At 58.5% G+C, this 16,178-nt stretch overlaps 1 protein-coding gene across 1 annotated transcript in view; it reads right to left on the bottom strand.

Annotated features, from left to right (window-relative positions):
• ITSN1 (intersectin 1) overlaps positions 1-16,178 on the bottom strand; it is a 159,404-nt gene that overhangs the window by 29,342 nt on the left and 113,884 nt on the right. The window contains exons 24-28 of the mRNA XM_090271503.1: positions 15,769-15,935; positions 12,904-12,949; positions 10,531-10,652; positions 9,136-9,253; positions 7,382-7,573 (exon numbers count right to left, since the gene is read on the bottom strand). Coding sequence (XP_090127629.1) covers positions 7,382-7,573; positions 9,136-9,253; positions 10,531-10,652; positions 12,904-12,949; positions 15,769-15,935 — 645 coding nt within the window. The remainder of the gene's footprint in view (positions 1-7,381; positions 7,574-9,135; positions 9,254-10,530; positions 10,653-12,903; positions 12,950-15,768; positions 15,936-16,178) is intronic.

Here is a 16,178-nt window from a genome sequence, read left to right as displayed (position 1 = left end):
CGGTTTTGGAGACCCTCTCTGCCCGCGGGGCGCAGAGGGGCTGGAGGACAGACTGGCCCGGAGCGCGGGGCGTCCTTACGGGAGGGGCAGAGAAACTCCTTCCGGGGGCCTCTCCTCGCTGCTCCCCGGGCCTGGAGCCGCGTCCCCTGGTCTCTGCACACCCGCTCCTCCTGCTCGGCCGTCGGGTCGCCTCCAGGCCACGTCACCGCTCCCGAGGGGCCTTCCCGGGCCAGCCCCTGCCGCAGCCTGTCCCTCAGTCACTCTGTCCCATTTCACCCACTAGCTGAGAGGATCTGCTTACGTCTGCTCTGGTGGCCCCCCTGCCCCCGCTCCTACAAGTTCCGGGGAGCGCTCAGCGCAGCCCTGCCCCCCAGCTCCCTGTCTCTCAGCCCCCACTCTCGGGAACCAACTGCAGCTGGTCGCCGGGTAACATGGGCAAGCTGTGCCCTCCTGGTCTCAGTGATGACCAAGCCTTTGACACAGCATGGGGGCGGTGTGTGGGGGGGCCCAGATGGAGGTTCCCACCAGAGATCACATCAGTGGGGGCTGTTACCGAGGATTCAGACCGTGGGGGTCTCTGAACTCCAAGGCGATGGCGCAGGGAGGAGAGGGCATCCAGGCTCTGCCTCTCTGCTGGGGTGGACGCCTGGCCAACAGAGCAGAAGCATGCAAGGCCCGACGCTCTGGACTGTGAGGCACCTCGGGGTGTGCACAGGGGGGCTGGAGAGAGGGCACCTCCCGTCTCCAAGCGAGCTGGGGGTGGCTGCTCCGGAGACGGTGCTTTGGGGACACCCCACAGCGGCACATGCACGGTTGCTTGAATAAAAAAAGGACAAACAAAAGCGAGCTTCTGGCACATTTAGGGGCTGAGCGTTCCCATCTTTGCTGGCAAGAGAACACAAGGCTGCAGAGCGCGGCGGTGAGAACAAAGGGCCCAGTGGGTCAGCGCGGGGTGCCGCAGGTTTGGGGAGGGCCACGCGGGTCAGCACCCGCCGCCATGGGCCCGACACTCCGAACCGGGCACATCCCGCTCGCTCCACAGGCCCCCCCACCGCCAGCCAGGCCCTCCCCACCCCGGGGGCTGCAGACCTGGCCGCAGCCGTAAGTCCGGAGTGCCGGGCGCGTTCCGGGAGCCCGGGAGGGGCTGAAAAGGCCGCTGCTCCCGCACGGGGCGGGCCTGGCGGACAGGCGAGCAGGCCCCGAGCCATCTGTGCACATGTGGCCGAGCTGTGTGGCCGCGTTGGGGAAGCTGCCCCCCCTTCCCTCTGAAGCCCCCAGTCTGCAAGAGCATGTTTTTTGCAAGGTCCTAAGACGCACACAGCCAGCGAGCGGTCGGGTCCCACAGGAGGAAGCAGGAAGCCGGGGAAGTGGGCGCCATGATGCTCGCCCGCAGGCACGAACACCACCCCCTCCAGCAGCGACAACACGCGCTGCTCTCCCCCCCCCGTCGATGGGGACACTAAGCGGGGAGGTTACGGGCCTTGCCCAGCGTCACGCAACTGGTAAGCGGCAGGGCTGGACTTGACGCCTGCTCCCCCGTCACCTGTTCTGCCCCCCGGCCTGAGGCCCGGGGAGACCGTGTCCACCCCATCCCCACCCCACGCTGCTCCCCTTACAGGAAGATAAAATGTCCCAAATTTCCAAGGGACACGGAGGCAAGCCTGACAGTGAACGTGCGGAGAAGCTGTGCATCATGTGTTTCTGGGAGAGGCAGGAATGAGGACCGAGAGGCTACAGCGACAGGCTGGTCCTGCGCGAGGGCGCCGCTGGTGGGCCTGGGCCCTTGGAGAACCCGCCTGCCCTCGAGGTGAGAGGGACGGAAGGGGGAGGCGCCGATGGCTCCTGAGCTGTGAGCTGGGGACGGGCAGCGCAGTGCTGGGCTCTTCCCAGCAGCTCCAGCTGCCACGCCCGCAAGCAGCAGGAGGCAGTCACGGAGGACCGGAGGCGGTGGCGGCCCGGCACACATGTGAGGTCTGGCCGGGGGCTCGGGGCTGCGTTGAGGACAGCGCTGGGGCTCCCAGGCCCTCCGTGTTCTCGGCTCCAAAGCACAGGGCCACTTCCCACCGTTCCCCGAGATGTGGACTGCACGCACCAACCTGCGGGGAGCACCTGTGCCTAGGGCCGGGCTGCAATACTGTCCCCCAAGACCCCCCAAACTCTCCTGGTGGGACCTGCAACACAGCGCAGAGGATCAGGGTGCGTGATTGTGCGTGACGGGCCCGGCGGGGGGCAGCGTGGGGCTGGGAAGGGAAATCGAGCTGTGACCACAGGGTGGGCCGGCTTTCTTGATGGAAATCAGCAGATCGAAGCGTCTTCCCGTCCCGGGCCAGCCAGGAGACACTCCACCCGAGGACGTCTGTCCAACTTAAAAATCGCGATGGCTGACACCGCACTTCCTCTTTTCGGCTTGGTCGTCCCACAGACTCCACGTGCCAGGCGGGAGCGGCAGCTGGCGCCTCAGTCAGAATCTTCTATGGAGTGACAGTTACCGGCCTGCCGGCGCCACTGCGACCTCACCACTCAACCTGCTGTCACCACACGCAGGCGCTGCAGTGGCCTGCAAACCCGCCCCCCCCCCGTCTGTCCGTCTCTTCCCGGCCCCGCTGCCCGTCAGCAACGCCAACACGGCGGCTCAGCAGCGAGTCGCGCTGACAAGATTTTATAGCGGATTCTCATTTTTCACAAACAGAACCTGAAGTTTTTGTGACTCAACGTATCTCACTGAAAAATGTCTGGAGAGTGTCCCATTTAAAGAGCGGCCCCTTTCTGCCACACCCGGAAAACTCCCGCGCAGAGTAGCCGCAGGACACACTCTGGGAGCCGGGCTGTCACGCGGGGCCCGTTCTTAGAGAAAAACCAGAGAACCCGCCGAAGTGAAGAGTCACCCTGGGCCGTGGTGACTTTGACCTCATTCTGTCCCCTTATCCTACCAGATGCAAAAATCAGGTTTCTTGAAGAAGGGGCTACGTTTTCTGTGCATTTGGGGGGTCGGGGGCTGCTGGCATTTAACATCGCTTCTATAAAAATTCTCTTGGGACTTTTTGAAACTAAAAAGAATGAACAGGACTGACTCAATTTTTGCTCGAAGGAAAAAAAAAAAAAAAAGTTCACGTTCCCTTGGAATGACTTTCAATTTGCCAGGAAGCAGGACCGAGGTGTTCGGCCCATTCTGCGACCGGGACCTGAGAGGGTCCCCCAGGCCCCACTGGAGGGGAGCCCTGGCCGGACCACAACAGCAATGTCCCAGCATCCGCGGTCCAAAGAGCAGGGAACTGCGGGAGCAGCCCCTCCTGGGACACTGCACTTCGGGGAGCCCACCTCTAAAGGGGCGATGGGAGAGCCTTCCAGTGTCCTCCCCGAGGACGACGGACGAGCTGAGACCTGGGCCCTGCAGTCCTCGGTCACGTGGCCCGCGTAACCCGTGTGCCAGGCGGTCCCTTGGCACATCGGTCTGCACAGCACGAGACCGTGGTGTTTTTGGTAAGAAGCAGGAGAACCGGTGATTTCAAACGGCTCACCGGCTGCTTCGAGGGTCTTCCCGCTGCTGGCTCAGAGGAGGAGGGAACCCGGGGACCGCGCCCCACGGGAGTCTGCTCCGCCGGGTCCCTTCCCGAAGCGGGCGGACGCCACTTCCCGCCATCCCTGTCCAGTGTGACGCTCTGACTTCCCAGAGGAACGAATTCCTGATTTAGACCCGCGTCTCCCAGACACATCTGGCCAGAGGCAGCCTGGGCCGGGCCTCCGCCTCTCCTGCCCCCGTCCAGGCTCCACCTGCGTGCGAACTGCCGGGGGGGGGGGCACTCACGCTGCCCTCGTCTGTCCCCCCGCCACTGAGGCCGCACCGTGCCCCGACGTGCGGCCGCAGTGCGTTCCCACAGACACATCGGTACGGGCTACGAAATTAATTGATTCAATGACCAATTTATTAACAAACAGCTAAAAAATTTTAAAAGGAACACGAACATCTTTAAACACTGGGGCCAGAGGAGCTACCCAGTAACTGAATTAGAAGATGCTTCCTCTCCCTTTTATACCAGGTTCTCTGATAACGTGACTAAAGCCGTTTAACTAGACCAAACTGCAGGGCGCACAAAGAATAACCAAGAAGAATAAGATCAAGTTTAAAATATAAAGCAAAGGCTCTGGGACACTTTTTATGCTGCAGACAGACGGTGCGCACTTACTAAGCAACTAGGTTTTCTCGACAGCGGTTACCGAACCACCCCGCCAACGGGCCAGCCTTCCCGGCTGTGGGCCACCAGGTGAACACTAACCGCAGCGGCCAGAGGTGAGGCCAGGGCTTCCCAGCCCCGATACTGGCGACACCTGGGCACTTCTCTCTGGTTGGAGGCCCCAGCTCTGATGGTGACGCTACTGTCCGATGCAGGAGGAAGACTTCAGGGGGGGGAAGGGCAGTTCCCAGGGACAACCTGTGTCAGCTTAGCGGCGCGAGCCCAGAGGGAAGGCGGGAGCGATGCTCTCCCGCGAGGGTGTCATCGGAATCGTTGTGCAGAGCGTGAGACATGCTGCCCGCCTAACACCGGTGTCCCTTCGGGTCCAACGCAAGGCTGGAGAGGTGACACTGGCTCACAAAGCGGCAGGGCCCCCTGCGAGAGGTGGGGCTGGGGCCTCCATCAGCACTCCACAGGGAGCAGGTGGGGACAGTGAGGTCTCTGCCCAGCCCTGGCCTCCGCATGACATCTCCACTCACGACAGCCGCTCCCTTTCCCGGCTTCACTGGGCTCCTGCCTGTCCTGCAGGTCTCAGCTCAAACGTCCCCTGTCCCCCGCTCCTGGGAGGGTCCCCTAACCCTCCCCACACTTCCCGCCCTGCACACGCCCCGGAGGGCCACTCAGCGCTGCCTCGCGTCTGGACACATCTCCTTACCGCGTGCACACAGCACGTACACGGATACAGTCTCTGCCGGTTCATTCCCTAAACCTGAGCTCCATGAGGGCAGGGACCCTGTCTCTACTGACTGACCATCACCCTCACCCCAGACCCGGTGGGGCGTCCAACCTGTGTATCCCCGCCCCCAAATATCTGCTTACTGACGAAGAAAATCATCTTCTCTGCTGAGCGGCAGTGGAGGACAGACGAGTGAAGCTCATGTGGCGGTTTCACGACCGCGTGCACTGGCGCACGTCCGCAAACGTGACAGTCCTGGCGTGTGCGAGGAGGAGGCGAGGGTGAACACGTGGAAGAGGTGAACGTCCCCGTCTTTACGGCACCGTTTCCGGATGGTCCACAGACCCTGAGCATGATCCAGCTCTCAGGCAAACGTTCTGCACCGAGTCTGATCACACCTCTGGGTACTGCACACCGAAAGCGCCGGGCCGGGCGGCAGCTCACACGGCGACCAGGGAGGGCGGCAGCCGGGGGGAGGGAGCGCCGCGCGGAGACACCTCCATGAGGCTCTCGTGGTATCTGTATCTCAAAGAGCAAAGGTCGTCACCAGCACGGGACAGGTGGTGACAGGCCACCAGCGGGCACCTAGTCTGTTTGGGTCCCCCTCACCACTGCCAGGTTCCGACATCAAGGACACAGAGACATTTCATCTAACTTTTATATGAAGAATTTAATTAGCTATACATGTAACTAATTCAAAAGTTGAATTACAGTTGTTAAAGCCGCAGGTTTATATATTTATATATTTTACATTCGTATCCATGGAAATACGGAAGCGCAGGTGAGCATGGAGGAGCAGCACCCCCGCAGCACGTGGGGGCCCGGGGGGAGGGCCACCACACAGCCAGCCCGGGGTCTCCAAAGGGAGAGATGGAAACCAGGTCACTGCAGGTTAGAAAGTCTCACTAGAGCTGCTGGCCCGAGCTGGGCTCCCCGCCCCGTCCCCGTGCTGCCAGCAATGGGCACTTTATCGAGAGTTTCCAACTAGTGTTTAAAAGACACACGAGGCTTCAGCTCTAGTACCTCTACCACGTTCACAGACCATGAGCCCCATTTCATGTTAATCTGTAGAAAGTCCACAGTCTAGTTAAAAAAATGTAAACACTGGAAATTAATTGCAGGGAGACTTCTATACATTCTTTCTTGTCAAGAAAATTACTTGTTCAAAATAAGTCATTCCATGAAAAGTAACGGGAAGGAAACTCCATGTAACAGAGACGGAGAAGAGATTGTGTATATATTGCTGTTCAGAACAACCTCATGGTATTGTCTACTGACTGATGGTATGAAAACACGCAAAATTTAAAACCCAAACAGAAAACACCAACTCAACGAGATAAATCTGAGACTGAACCAAAACCCAGGAGCCTTCTCATGTGGCTACAAGGTCGCTGTGCAGAATAAAGTTCCTGCGATATGATCAGCGCATCGTACAAGGTAGGAACTTTTGCCGTGGGAGGGGCTGATTTCTTACGTACAGGATGTATCATTACATGCTCAGCGAGGTACATCGGAAACACACAAACACGCACAAACACCTTCGGTTTAACTGGGCTGGCTCTACACGCCCTTCAACAGGTATCCCGACTCCTTGGCCCTCCGCTAGCAGGGGACAACCCCGACTACACAATCGGGTTGGTAACACTGGGCAAAATGAAGAAATACATCAAGTCTCAGATTTATGGACAATTGGAACATTTTTAATAGCACATGCAGCATTCCTTGATAGTGGGTCTTTTTGCAAAACCAAAATAGCAAAGAAGTAATTTATTTATTTATTTTATTAAAAGGCTAAAATATATATTTAAAAATAATTTTAAAACTAGTAAAAGCACCTGTGCAAAGGTGGGGGGGCGGTCAATTTGAGTCACCGGGAAAGCCACAAAAGGACCCACTACCCTGTGTGTTTTTGTAATTTTTGCTTCGGCCTCTGCAGGTGATAACTCCACATTGCCATCCCATGCAACTACGGAAAATGAGGTAAACCGCTTTGCAGCGAGTTCTTCTACTCAGAAGGCAGGAGGTGATCATGCTGGAAGTCACATGATCAAGGCTGCATCTCCCAGCATCCCTCTGGGCAGTGATATGGGATAGTGGGTCTCTTTGAGGACTTTCAAGCCTGAGGGGGGGATGGACAACATATGATTCCTAGAAAAAGGAGGAAAACAACACATAAGCAAAACAAAACAATGAGCAAAATTCAAGCTAGGAAAATGAGTCAGGCATGCACACAGCACGGTGCCAAATGGTTTAAAAAAAAGGACGGGGGCAGGGGAGGGGGCATGCCACAGAGGAACGGACAGAACAACCCCACGAGGTCAGGCTGCGCACTGCGGAAGTCTTCAAAGAGACCGAGTGCAGCAGGGGTCTAGCGCTACGTTCTGCAAACGGAGCTCGGCAGAATCAGAGCAATGCTGCATGTCTGACCGCGCGCGCGCGCAGAGGACGGGCCGCGGGGCCCCCGGGCACTTACATTGCTGGCTCGGGTCCGTGTCCGTGGTCAGCTTCACGTAATTGGATGGGAAGAGCCCCACTTGTCCGCTGGCCTCTCCTTTCCACCAGTCGGGGTCCTCCCTGTTGAGGACGTTGATGAGCTGGCCCTTGCTGAAGGCCAGCTCGTCGTCATTCTGCGCGGTGTAGTCGTACATCCCGATCACCTGGCACACTGCGGGAGACGGGGCCGGGTGAGCACGGGCCCCGCGGGCCGGCAGACGCGCTCGCGCGGGGCCTCGGTCCTCGCCGGGGCGCACAGCACCGAGCAGGGGAGCGCCCACGGGCTTTGTGCAGCGTGGGCAGAAAGGGAGACGGGGGAGTGAAAACCGAGACGCTGGCAAAAACGTCACACGAGGCTTTAGTTCTTACAACAGCTTCCTCTTTTCATGGTTACGGGTCAGCAGGAAATTCACAGCGACCACCGAACGCTGTCATGGAGTCATTTCTATCTGAGAGCAGCGGTGCCTTCAAAACGCCGGCTCCGAGAGGCAGGCCAGCTGCATGGGCCAGCTGTGCATCGTGGGGACTTTGGGACAGCTTTTCTTTTTTTTGAGGTGGAAGGTAATGATCATTTGACCTCCAAAAATCCCAAATCTTAGTGAAAAGTAAAATCAAGTGTTTTATCCTGTTGCATATTTGCGCCTCAAGATTCTGTCTAAAAGAAAGGAGTCCCCACAGTCGAGAACCAGTTTCCCGGCTCACATCCCACAGACCCTCCTGGGCTCCCACACTCCAGGGAAGCGGCAGACGTAGGCTGCACCTTCAATTACTCTCATTACCGGTTTCCATGGAGGGCTGGGATTTTCACATTTTCCAGCTAATTCAATCGCCTCAGCACATTATTCCTGTGGGTTTCAACCAGCCTGACAAAGGGGTCACGGCCGGGCCGCCCTAAGGGAGCCCAGGCCCGGCTGGTGCCGCCCCCGCTGCCCACGCAGAGCACAGCTCGAGGGGCCCAGCTGGGGCCGGGCATCCGTCACAACGTTTGCCAGCCCTCCGCTGCTTGCCAAGGCTGCCAAGCTTTAAACTCATTTCCCTGGGGATGCGCAACGCACACATTTAACCTCAGGTGCTGGAATGAAAATTCTGCATTTTCCTCAAGTGCCACCCAAGAACTGGCGGCTCAAAGGCCCAAAGCAGAAATCTGCTCCCCCCCCCCCCCATTGCAAACGTCACCGAAGCATGGAATTTGGTCTCTTCCTTCAGAGAACAGCGCCCCCCCGCTGCTGCGGAGCCCTCCGTCCCTCCCGTCCTGCAGGGAAGTGCGAGCAGCCCCCTGCGCAGCGAGCAGGGCCCCTCGGGCCCCAGGGAGCATCACAGGGGCAGTATCCACTCTCAGCACATGGCAGCCAGCGCACCCCTGGGGGCCTCCTGCTCACCTTGCTGACCTCTTTAGACCCCAGCCATTTACATTTAGGGGTCCCTTTTTGCCCCCTCACCTCCAGCCCAAGTCTAGTTTAAAGAGCTGCAAGGAAACCAAGAGAGAAGCCGGGCCTGACCCCGCGGCCCCCGCTGCCCCATCGGGAGGCAGCCGCGGCGAGGGCCCTGCGGCGCCCGTGCGTGCAGACCTGCTCAGACACTCGGCGCTCGGGAAAACACATCCCACGCCGCGGCCGCTGGGCACAAGGAGCCCTTCCAGCTGATGCGGACAACAACCCACGCCGCTGCCCCAGGAGACGGAGGGACGAACGTGACCCGCAGGCCACCTGCGAGCAGGGAGGGCACACCGCTTACCTGCCGGGGACGCCGCGGGCTTCGCTGGCTCGGTTGGAGTGATTTTGCTCGTCCCGGGGCTTAAAAGTTTTACGTAATTCGCAGGGAACCAGCCTATCTGGCGCTTTTTCCCACGTGCCTGATAAAGAAAACACTGTATCTGAATGTGGAAAAGGCTCCTGTTCTCTCACAGTGCAGGCTGCGCTGTAGGAGCGCTTCCACAAGGGCGCCGTGGACAGCAGGCAAACGACAGGGCAGCGGACGCCGCGGCCGGCCGGGGCGTGAGCCGCGCGCCCTGCGGTCAGACCCAGGCAGCGGCGTCGGGGCTCAGCAGGGCCCCGGGCTGGACGGTGGGGTCCCAGCTCAGAGTACGAAGCAGTGCGCACGGGATGGGACCCCGCTCGCGGGACGGCAGCTCTTCGCTGTTACTACCGGGTCACGTCAGGCTGTAACTAATGGCGGCGGTGTGTGCGGATCTGAGGAACCATAACAGCAGCGCTAACATTTATTGGGAGCTTTTCCTGAGCTGGGCCCTGCCAGGCACCTTACGCGCGTTCCTCTGCAGTTCCAGGAGAGGGTCTGACCGTTCCCGCTTCCCAGACAAAGAAAGTGAGGCTCGGGGAAGTCAGGTGACAGTCTCAAGGTGGCAGGCTGGTCCGTGGAAGCCAAGATGCACCCTCACATGCGTGCTCTTTTTACGGATAACAGACAACCGCACTTAACACGCAGTACGCATAGGACACAAGGAGTCTAAACGTGACACTGTTCTCAAAAACCACCAGGCCTACTTGATGACCACAGCCACACTTTTCAGTGCCATTCCCCGTCCTTCGCTTTGACCTAAGTCAACACAAGGTCCTGTTACTGAGGGTTCACCTGCCAGTGCTGGTGGGAAGGGGGAGTGGATGCCCGGGAGGGACTTCTGACCAAGTCGGTGAGCCAAGACCTGCTGTCATGACCCTGCTCTACGCGATGGGAGGCTAGTCTGGCCCGGGAGCAGTGCTGTGGTTACCCCGTCACTGCACCCCAAGCAGAGATCAGAATAGCTCACACACACGCGTGCGCAGGGACTGAAACCCCCGTGAGATGCAGCTGCAGCTTTGAACACACAGAGACCTGCTACCAGACCTCACAAGGCCATGATGGAAAGCCCCGCTTCCACAGCACCGGGACCCCGAGGGGTGGCCCTGGGCAGGCGGCCCCCGTCGGGAGCTCTCGCCGCCGTGGCCCTCACTGTCTGACTCCACAATCCAGCAGATTTGGACGCATCTTCAGAGGCACCCTTAGTGTCAGGATTCTGCTCCTGGCTGGCTCTCGCTATCAAACGCAGGGTTACTTTAGCACGAAACAGCCCCTCAGAGATTCTGCACATTTTACTCTGGACGGAGAACTTCAAACAACAGGAAAGACACGCACCTGCAGCTCTCCTTCCCACCATCCACCTGGGCTCTTTTTCCGGATCAAAATCAGCTGACCGGGGGCCAGGGTGAGCTGCTCGGGCCCGGTGGCCGTGTAGGAGGCGATGACCTGGGCGATTTCTGGAAAACACGATCAAACACCGTGGTGCGCTGCGCCAGCCAGGGGACGGGCGTGCTCGGAAGACGCCACCCCCCAGGCTCACAGGGCAGCACCCTCAAAGCCGCCCCGCTGGCCCGTTTCCTCCTAGGTGACGGAGGCTCACTTGACTGCCCCCCGCCACGACCACCGCCGCACACGCGGCACGCGTGGTCCCAGCCGCTCGAGGACCGCGCACCATCCTTCAGAACTGAGCGCCTTCCCTCCACACACTGCCCGCCCCTCTGACCCCAGCCCCTCCCCCACCGCCATGAGCACCCCACGCCAACGGGTGGGCCTCATTCACCCCCCCACCGCCGGCCCTGCCCCACAGCCCACGCATGGGTGGGTAAGTGACTCAAGGAAGGCAGTGGAAAGAGAAAGCATCTCTTAGACACCCTGGGGAGCGGGGCACCAGCGGAGTTAACTGCAGCTAGTCCAGACTCACCCCCACCCCGCCCCGCCCCGCCCCGCCCCCCAAAGCCAGGCTCTGGGGCTCCCGTTCTGAGGGTGGGTCCCGAGTCTCTGGCAGGAATCATGTTAATGCAGGTTTACTGATTTTTATCTTGAGTTAAAGGAGGATCCTGGGGTAAAGGTGGGAATTTTATGCAAAAATAATTCAGCACAGAAAAATATGTAAACAGGTCTGTACTTTTCCTGACTGTTAAAAGCGTCCTGGGAAAAATTCCAGCAGCATCACAGACCAGGCTCTGAGAACTCACGTCCACTGGGACAGGCCGAGCGCGCGAAGGCTCCGCTGGTGGGGTTCTGGCGCATCCACGCGACTGCTTTCTGAACTTCCAGAAGCTTTCTCCACACTCCCTCCCACCATAGTGAGGAAAGGAGGGAGGGAGGGAGAGAGGGAGGCGTGAGCCCCGGCCGTGTGGCTCAGTTGGAGCACCATCCCATTCGCCAAAAGGTTATGGGTTCAGTCCCCGGTCAGGGTGCACACGGGAGGCAACGGATCGATGTTTCTCTCTCACATGGATGTTTCTCTCCCCCTCCCTCCTTCCTCACTCTCTAAAGTCAATTTAAAAAATATACCCTTGGGTGAGGATTTTTTTTAAGGGTGAAAAGGCCCCGTCCGGTGACAGCATTTGCTCCTTCTCTAGAGGCACACAAGCAACCCCACGACCCTGGTCTGCAGTCGGCTGGCCGCCACGCCAGGAGCACCAGGCTGTCTGGGTGCAGGCCGGGGCCTGCCAGATGCTTCAGAGCTCAGGGGAGCGAGAATGAGCCCAGAGCACAGATGCCTCGGCTCTGCCGAGAGCTCCGGCTGGAAATCTGGGCTGGGGATGCGACCTGGCCCCAGCCTCCCCGGGGACTGGCTCCAGTCTGGAGGAAGTCCAGGTCAGTGGCCTATTTGGCCTCAGACGTCCCTGCTGCTCCAAGGGCCTGGCACGCGTACCAGCGACCTGCCCGGAGAGCCCTTTCTGCCTCTCGTGTCCCTGAGCAGCTTCCTGGTGTCAGTGCAGTTAGGCCCATCTGGACGCTGTGGAGTGACGATTCAAACTTCAGACTCTTCCCAGTGAAAGCGGAGGTCTGCTCCAGGTGGTCTGACGAAAGCCCTAAGACAACCTGAAGCCCCGCCTTTCCCTGCCAGGTAAGGCCACTTGGAGCTGAGCCCCACACAGACCCACAGCGGGCACTCGTTCACCCTACAGTGTCCCCAAATGACCGAGATGAGGAAGCTGTGCCGTACAAACGCTATGATGTCACATCTGCTTCTTTCTTCTCTTTTTCATGCTTCTATTAATAGAGCGCTTTGAATTCAGAGGGGTGACTAGTGACGATGAGTTTGTACCTCCAGCGAGGACCTGAGGACCACCACCCACTGGCCTCAGAACTAACGGGGCCTACATACTGGTAATACCCGCTGCTCTTCTGGGGCCCGCCACTGACGGCCTGGGACTGGACGGGCTGTTGGGAAGGACAAGGCTTCCTGAGCCCAACAAGGCCACGGCCGAACAGCAGCTGACCCCGAATCTTATGACGTCCCACCCAAGGGGACATGCTGCCCGGTGACGTCCCCAGTCCCCACGTGGGAAGCCACAGCCATGTGACGTAACCGTGGATACATTATTAGTAGAGCCCAAGGAAAGGGTCAACTCCAACCACTTTTTGGAAAGATCCCTTTGTGGTTTTTTAGGCTCCTGGCCCTAAGAACCAAAACCGGAAGCAACTACCAATTACATCCGAAACATTGAAAAAGAAGCATCGGGGTTTGTAACTTACCAGGCTTTTTTCCTAAACTCCCTGTTTTCCCAGCAGTTCCAGAGCCCTTAAAACAGAGCAAAAGGTCTCATTTGCACACGGAAGAGTTTTGGTCATGCAATGTCAGCGATTAATGGTGACACAAACCCGCGGAGCCCCGGGACCCCCTCTCGTCCTGGGCCGCGCAGCAGCCCCGGCTCTCCTGGCAGGAGGACATGCGGCAGGGAAACCCGGGGCAAAGGGGGGCTCATGCAGCTTGTACTCTCTTCTCTGAGGAAAACGAGCAATGCAGGTGGCCCTGGAGGACCCCAGAGGGCACACCCTGTCCCTGGGCCACGTCGGGCGGGGCCACACTGGGAAGACTACGGGTCCCCGTCGGACACTACGCTCGTGCTCCCTGTCCCAATGGTCACAGAATATTCCACACAAAAGCGGACACCCAACGCCCACACTGAACACACACAAATATTAATATTTTGCTGATTTCCTTTAGAGTTTTCTTTAAAAAGAAATTACAGTGGCAATTCAAACCCCCCTTCCCCATCCCATTCACCTCTGCCGAGAGGCCGCCCCTGTGCGGAGCCTCCTGCCACCAAACCTCCCTCCAGGCACGGCTGCCTCTCTCTGTCCATGCTGGACGCGCGCCCCACAACGCAGGACGCCTTTCTCCCCAACGAGTAAGTGTCCCAACAGCGGTCTGGGGCTGAGTCCCTTCCTGGGGCCCACGGCCCTTTAGACCGGCTCCGGGAGCCCGGCCAGGCTCTGTCACCACACAGTGCTTTGTCTGGCATGTTCACCCTCCGGTCCCTAACCGCACAGTAGATGGAGCGTTCTGATTAAGACAAGAGCCTTGATAAACGTAATGAGTTACTGAAAGAATAAGAATATTTACTCTACCTGCCAAGGAACACAACTGATCACAGTCACTTTATTTTGGTTATTGAAATTCAACCACCATTTACCAGGGAAAGTGGGAGTTAAAACTTTCCCTCTGATCGTGCGCCCTGTATTAACAAAGCTACACACACCGTCTCCCTTGCTGTTTGTATAGGCTGCATATCAAAATAAAGCAATGCCAACGAGACAAGATTCCCAACGACCAGCTGCTGCCCCGGGACAGCTTGTCACGGGCCCTGGACAACCCAGAACAAAGCCGTTGGCAACGCCCGGCGCCGGGGCCCCAGGAGCGTCAGTGCGCTCCCTGCCGGGTGCCCCGGCTGGCATGCCAGCCGAGGTGGGCCGGGGGGCCGGCACTGCCCTGGCAACCCTCACGCGGGCCGCGGCCAGGCTGGCAGGGATGGGAGGGAGGCGAGGATGCACGGCCCCGCCGGGCCCATTCTGGAATCGGAGGCCAGGCCTGGCTTTTACCTTTGGCAAGATATTTTCTTTACATACTAACCCTATGCCCAAATAGGACAAAATCATTGACTTTTTCGATTTTTTTAATTACAAAATCATGGAGCTAAAAGTTCCAAGTCTTTAGCGCTGCTCGCTCTTCTGTGTCTAATAATTTAAGACTGTGGTTAGGGATCCCCTTACAACTCAGCTTATCTTTAAACAATGTTACAGTGTCCTTATTTTACTTACTGACTTCGGATATTTTTAAATAGAAAACTATAAAATATTAAAAGATAAGTAAGGGCTTTTGTGTTTTAACTGATCCAAAAGGCGAAGTGACTTGAAGAGCTGTCGTGCGTGGTCACAGAAACGAGCTGGGTTTTTAGTGCCCTCCCCCCGAAATGTCGTCCGAGTGAGTGGCCCCACTGGCCGCCTGGGCTGTCCTACGAGCGAGGGGCCTTCTCCCTGGCCCTAGCGGACTGTCCGAGGGAACCAAACTTCTGCAAATCCTCCAGGGAGTTCAGTAAGCTGTTCTCAAGACCACAGCAAAGGAAAATGGAAAAACAGAAACAGTAACACAGACACTCCCTGAGAAAGCAACCTGAGCAAAATGAAGCCATTCGGGGGCCTGCGGGGGAGGGGAGGCATCCAGGAGCTTGTCCCCAGGCCCGGCTCAAGGCCAAAGCAGCCCGCCTGGGGAGGAGCCGGAGGTGCACCCCGCCAACAGCTCTCAAAGGGGACAGGCCGCCCTGTCCACCCGCTGACACCTGGGAGGTGGCTTGTGCCCAGGAGGTGTGAGGACAAAGAGAACTGACGGAACGGACTGCCAGTTCTTGCGGTTTGATGGGTGTGCAGTGCTGCCAAGTGACGGCACTGACACCCTTGCGCCCTCACCCTGAGGGACACTGGCCACCACGGGAGGGCCCAGCCGCTGTGCCACTGAACTTGCACTGTCTCGGGACCTCATCTGGGTTTTCAGAGCCCCGCTGAACACCCGGGGGCCACCTCCAATCTACAAGGTAACAGCATCTGAAACAAATGCAGGCCCTTATCAACGAACATCCTAAGGCCCAGCTCCCAGTGCGCCAGTCCCTTGGATCTTGTGTCTTTCTATTGCACAGGGAAAAATATACATTTTAGAAACGCCCCACTGCCCAAATTCTGGGGCAGCGTCACCAGAATACTTCACGTGGGCCGAACACTGCTGTGTGTCTTTCCTGGGCTATCCCAAACCAGCGACCGCGGAGACCTAATCAAGAGCGTTTACTCCAAGGCCCAGGGCAGTTCCACGCAGGAACAGAGGGGAACCCTGAACGCTCGTGTCCCCGCTGACGCGGCCTCCCTCAGCCGGGGCCGCTGCTGCGCGGGGGAAGCCCAGGCGTGCCCGGCAGCAGCAAACCGCAAGGGCCAAGGTACAGTCGCAGTGTGCCGGCTGCCACCTGCCGGAACCCAGGGAAACCCACCAGGCGTGCCGCCACCAAGCGTCTGAGACGCCCTGAGAAGAGAGTCACTGCACAAAGGGGCGGAAACAGCGAAACGGGCGTTTACCTCTGAATCTTTAAGCCTCACATAGTTAGAAGGGAAGACTCCGGACTTGTCGCCCACCGTTCCTGTCCACCAGTCACCATCTTTCTTGGTAACCAGAAGCACATCCCCTTGCTGAAAGGTTAGGTCGCCTTGCTCAGAGCTCTCGTACGTGTACATGGCAATGAACTCTGGGGGGGAGAGACATCGAGACACGGAGAGAGCGCGGTTGTTTACAGAAATCCCAAACAGCTTTGCAGAAGAAAGCCGGGGGGTAAGGAAGGGAGAAGGGTCATCCAGGGGACAGGCTGGTCACAGGGGACGCAGTCCCAGAACCCCCACGGTCAGTGGCTGCAGACAGGGACGAAACCCCAGCCGCATGTATACCAGCGCTGAGCCCAAGAGTGGCCTACAGTTCAGCATCACAGTTTCCT

The sequence above is a fragment of the Furipterus horrens genome, unplaced genomic scaffold (assembly GCF_987537825.1).
Source record: "Furipterus horrens unplaced genomic scaffold, mFurHor1.1.pri manual_scaffold_1, whole genome shotgun sequence".
In the NCBI taxonomy this organism is placed as follows: domain Eukaryota; kingdom Metazoa; phylum Chordata; class Mammalia; order Chiroptera; family Furipteridae; genus Furipterus; species Furipterus horrens.
The sequence above is the reverse complement of the archived record's forward strand: the minus strand, read 5'-3'. Positions and strand labels throughout refer to the sequence as shown.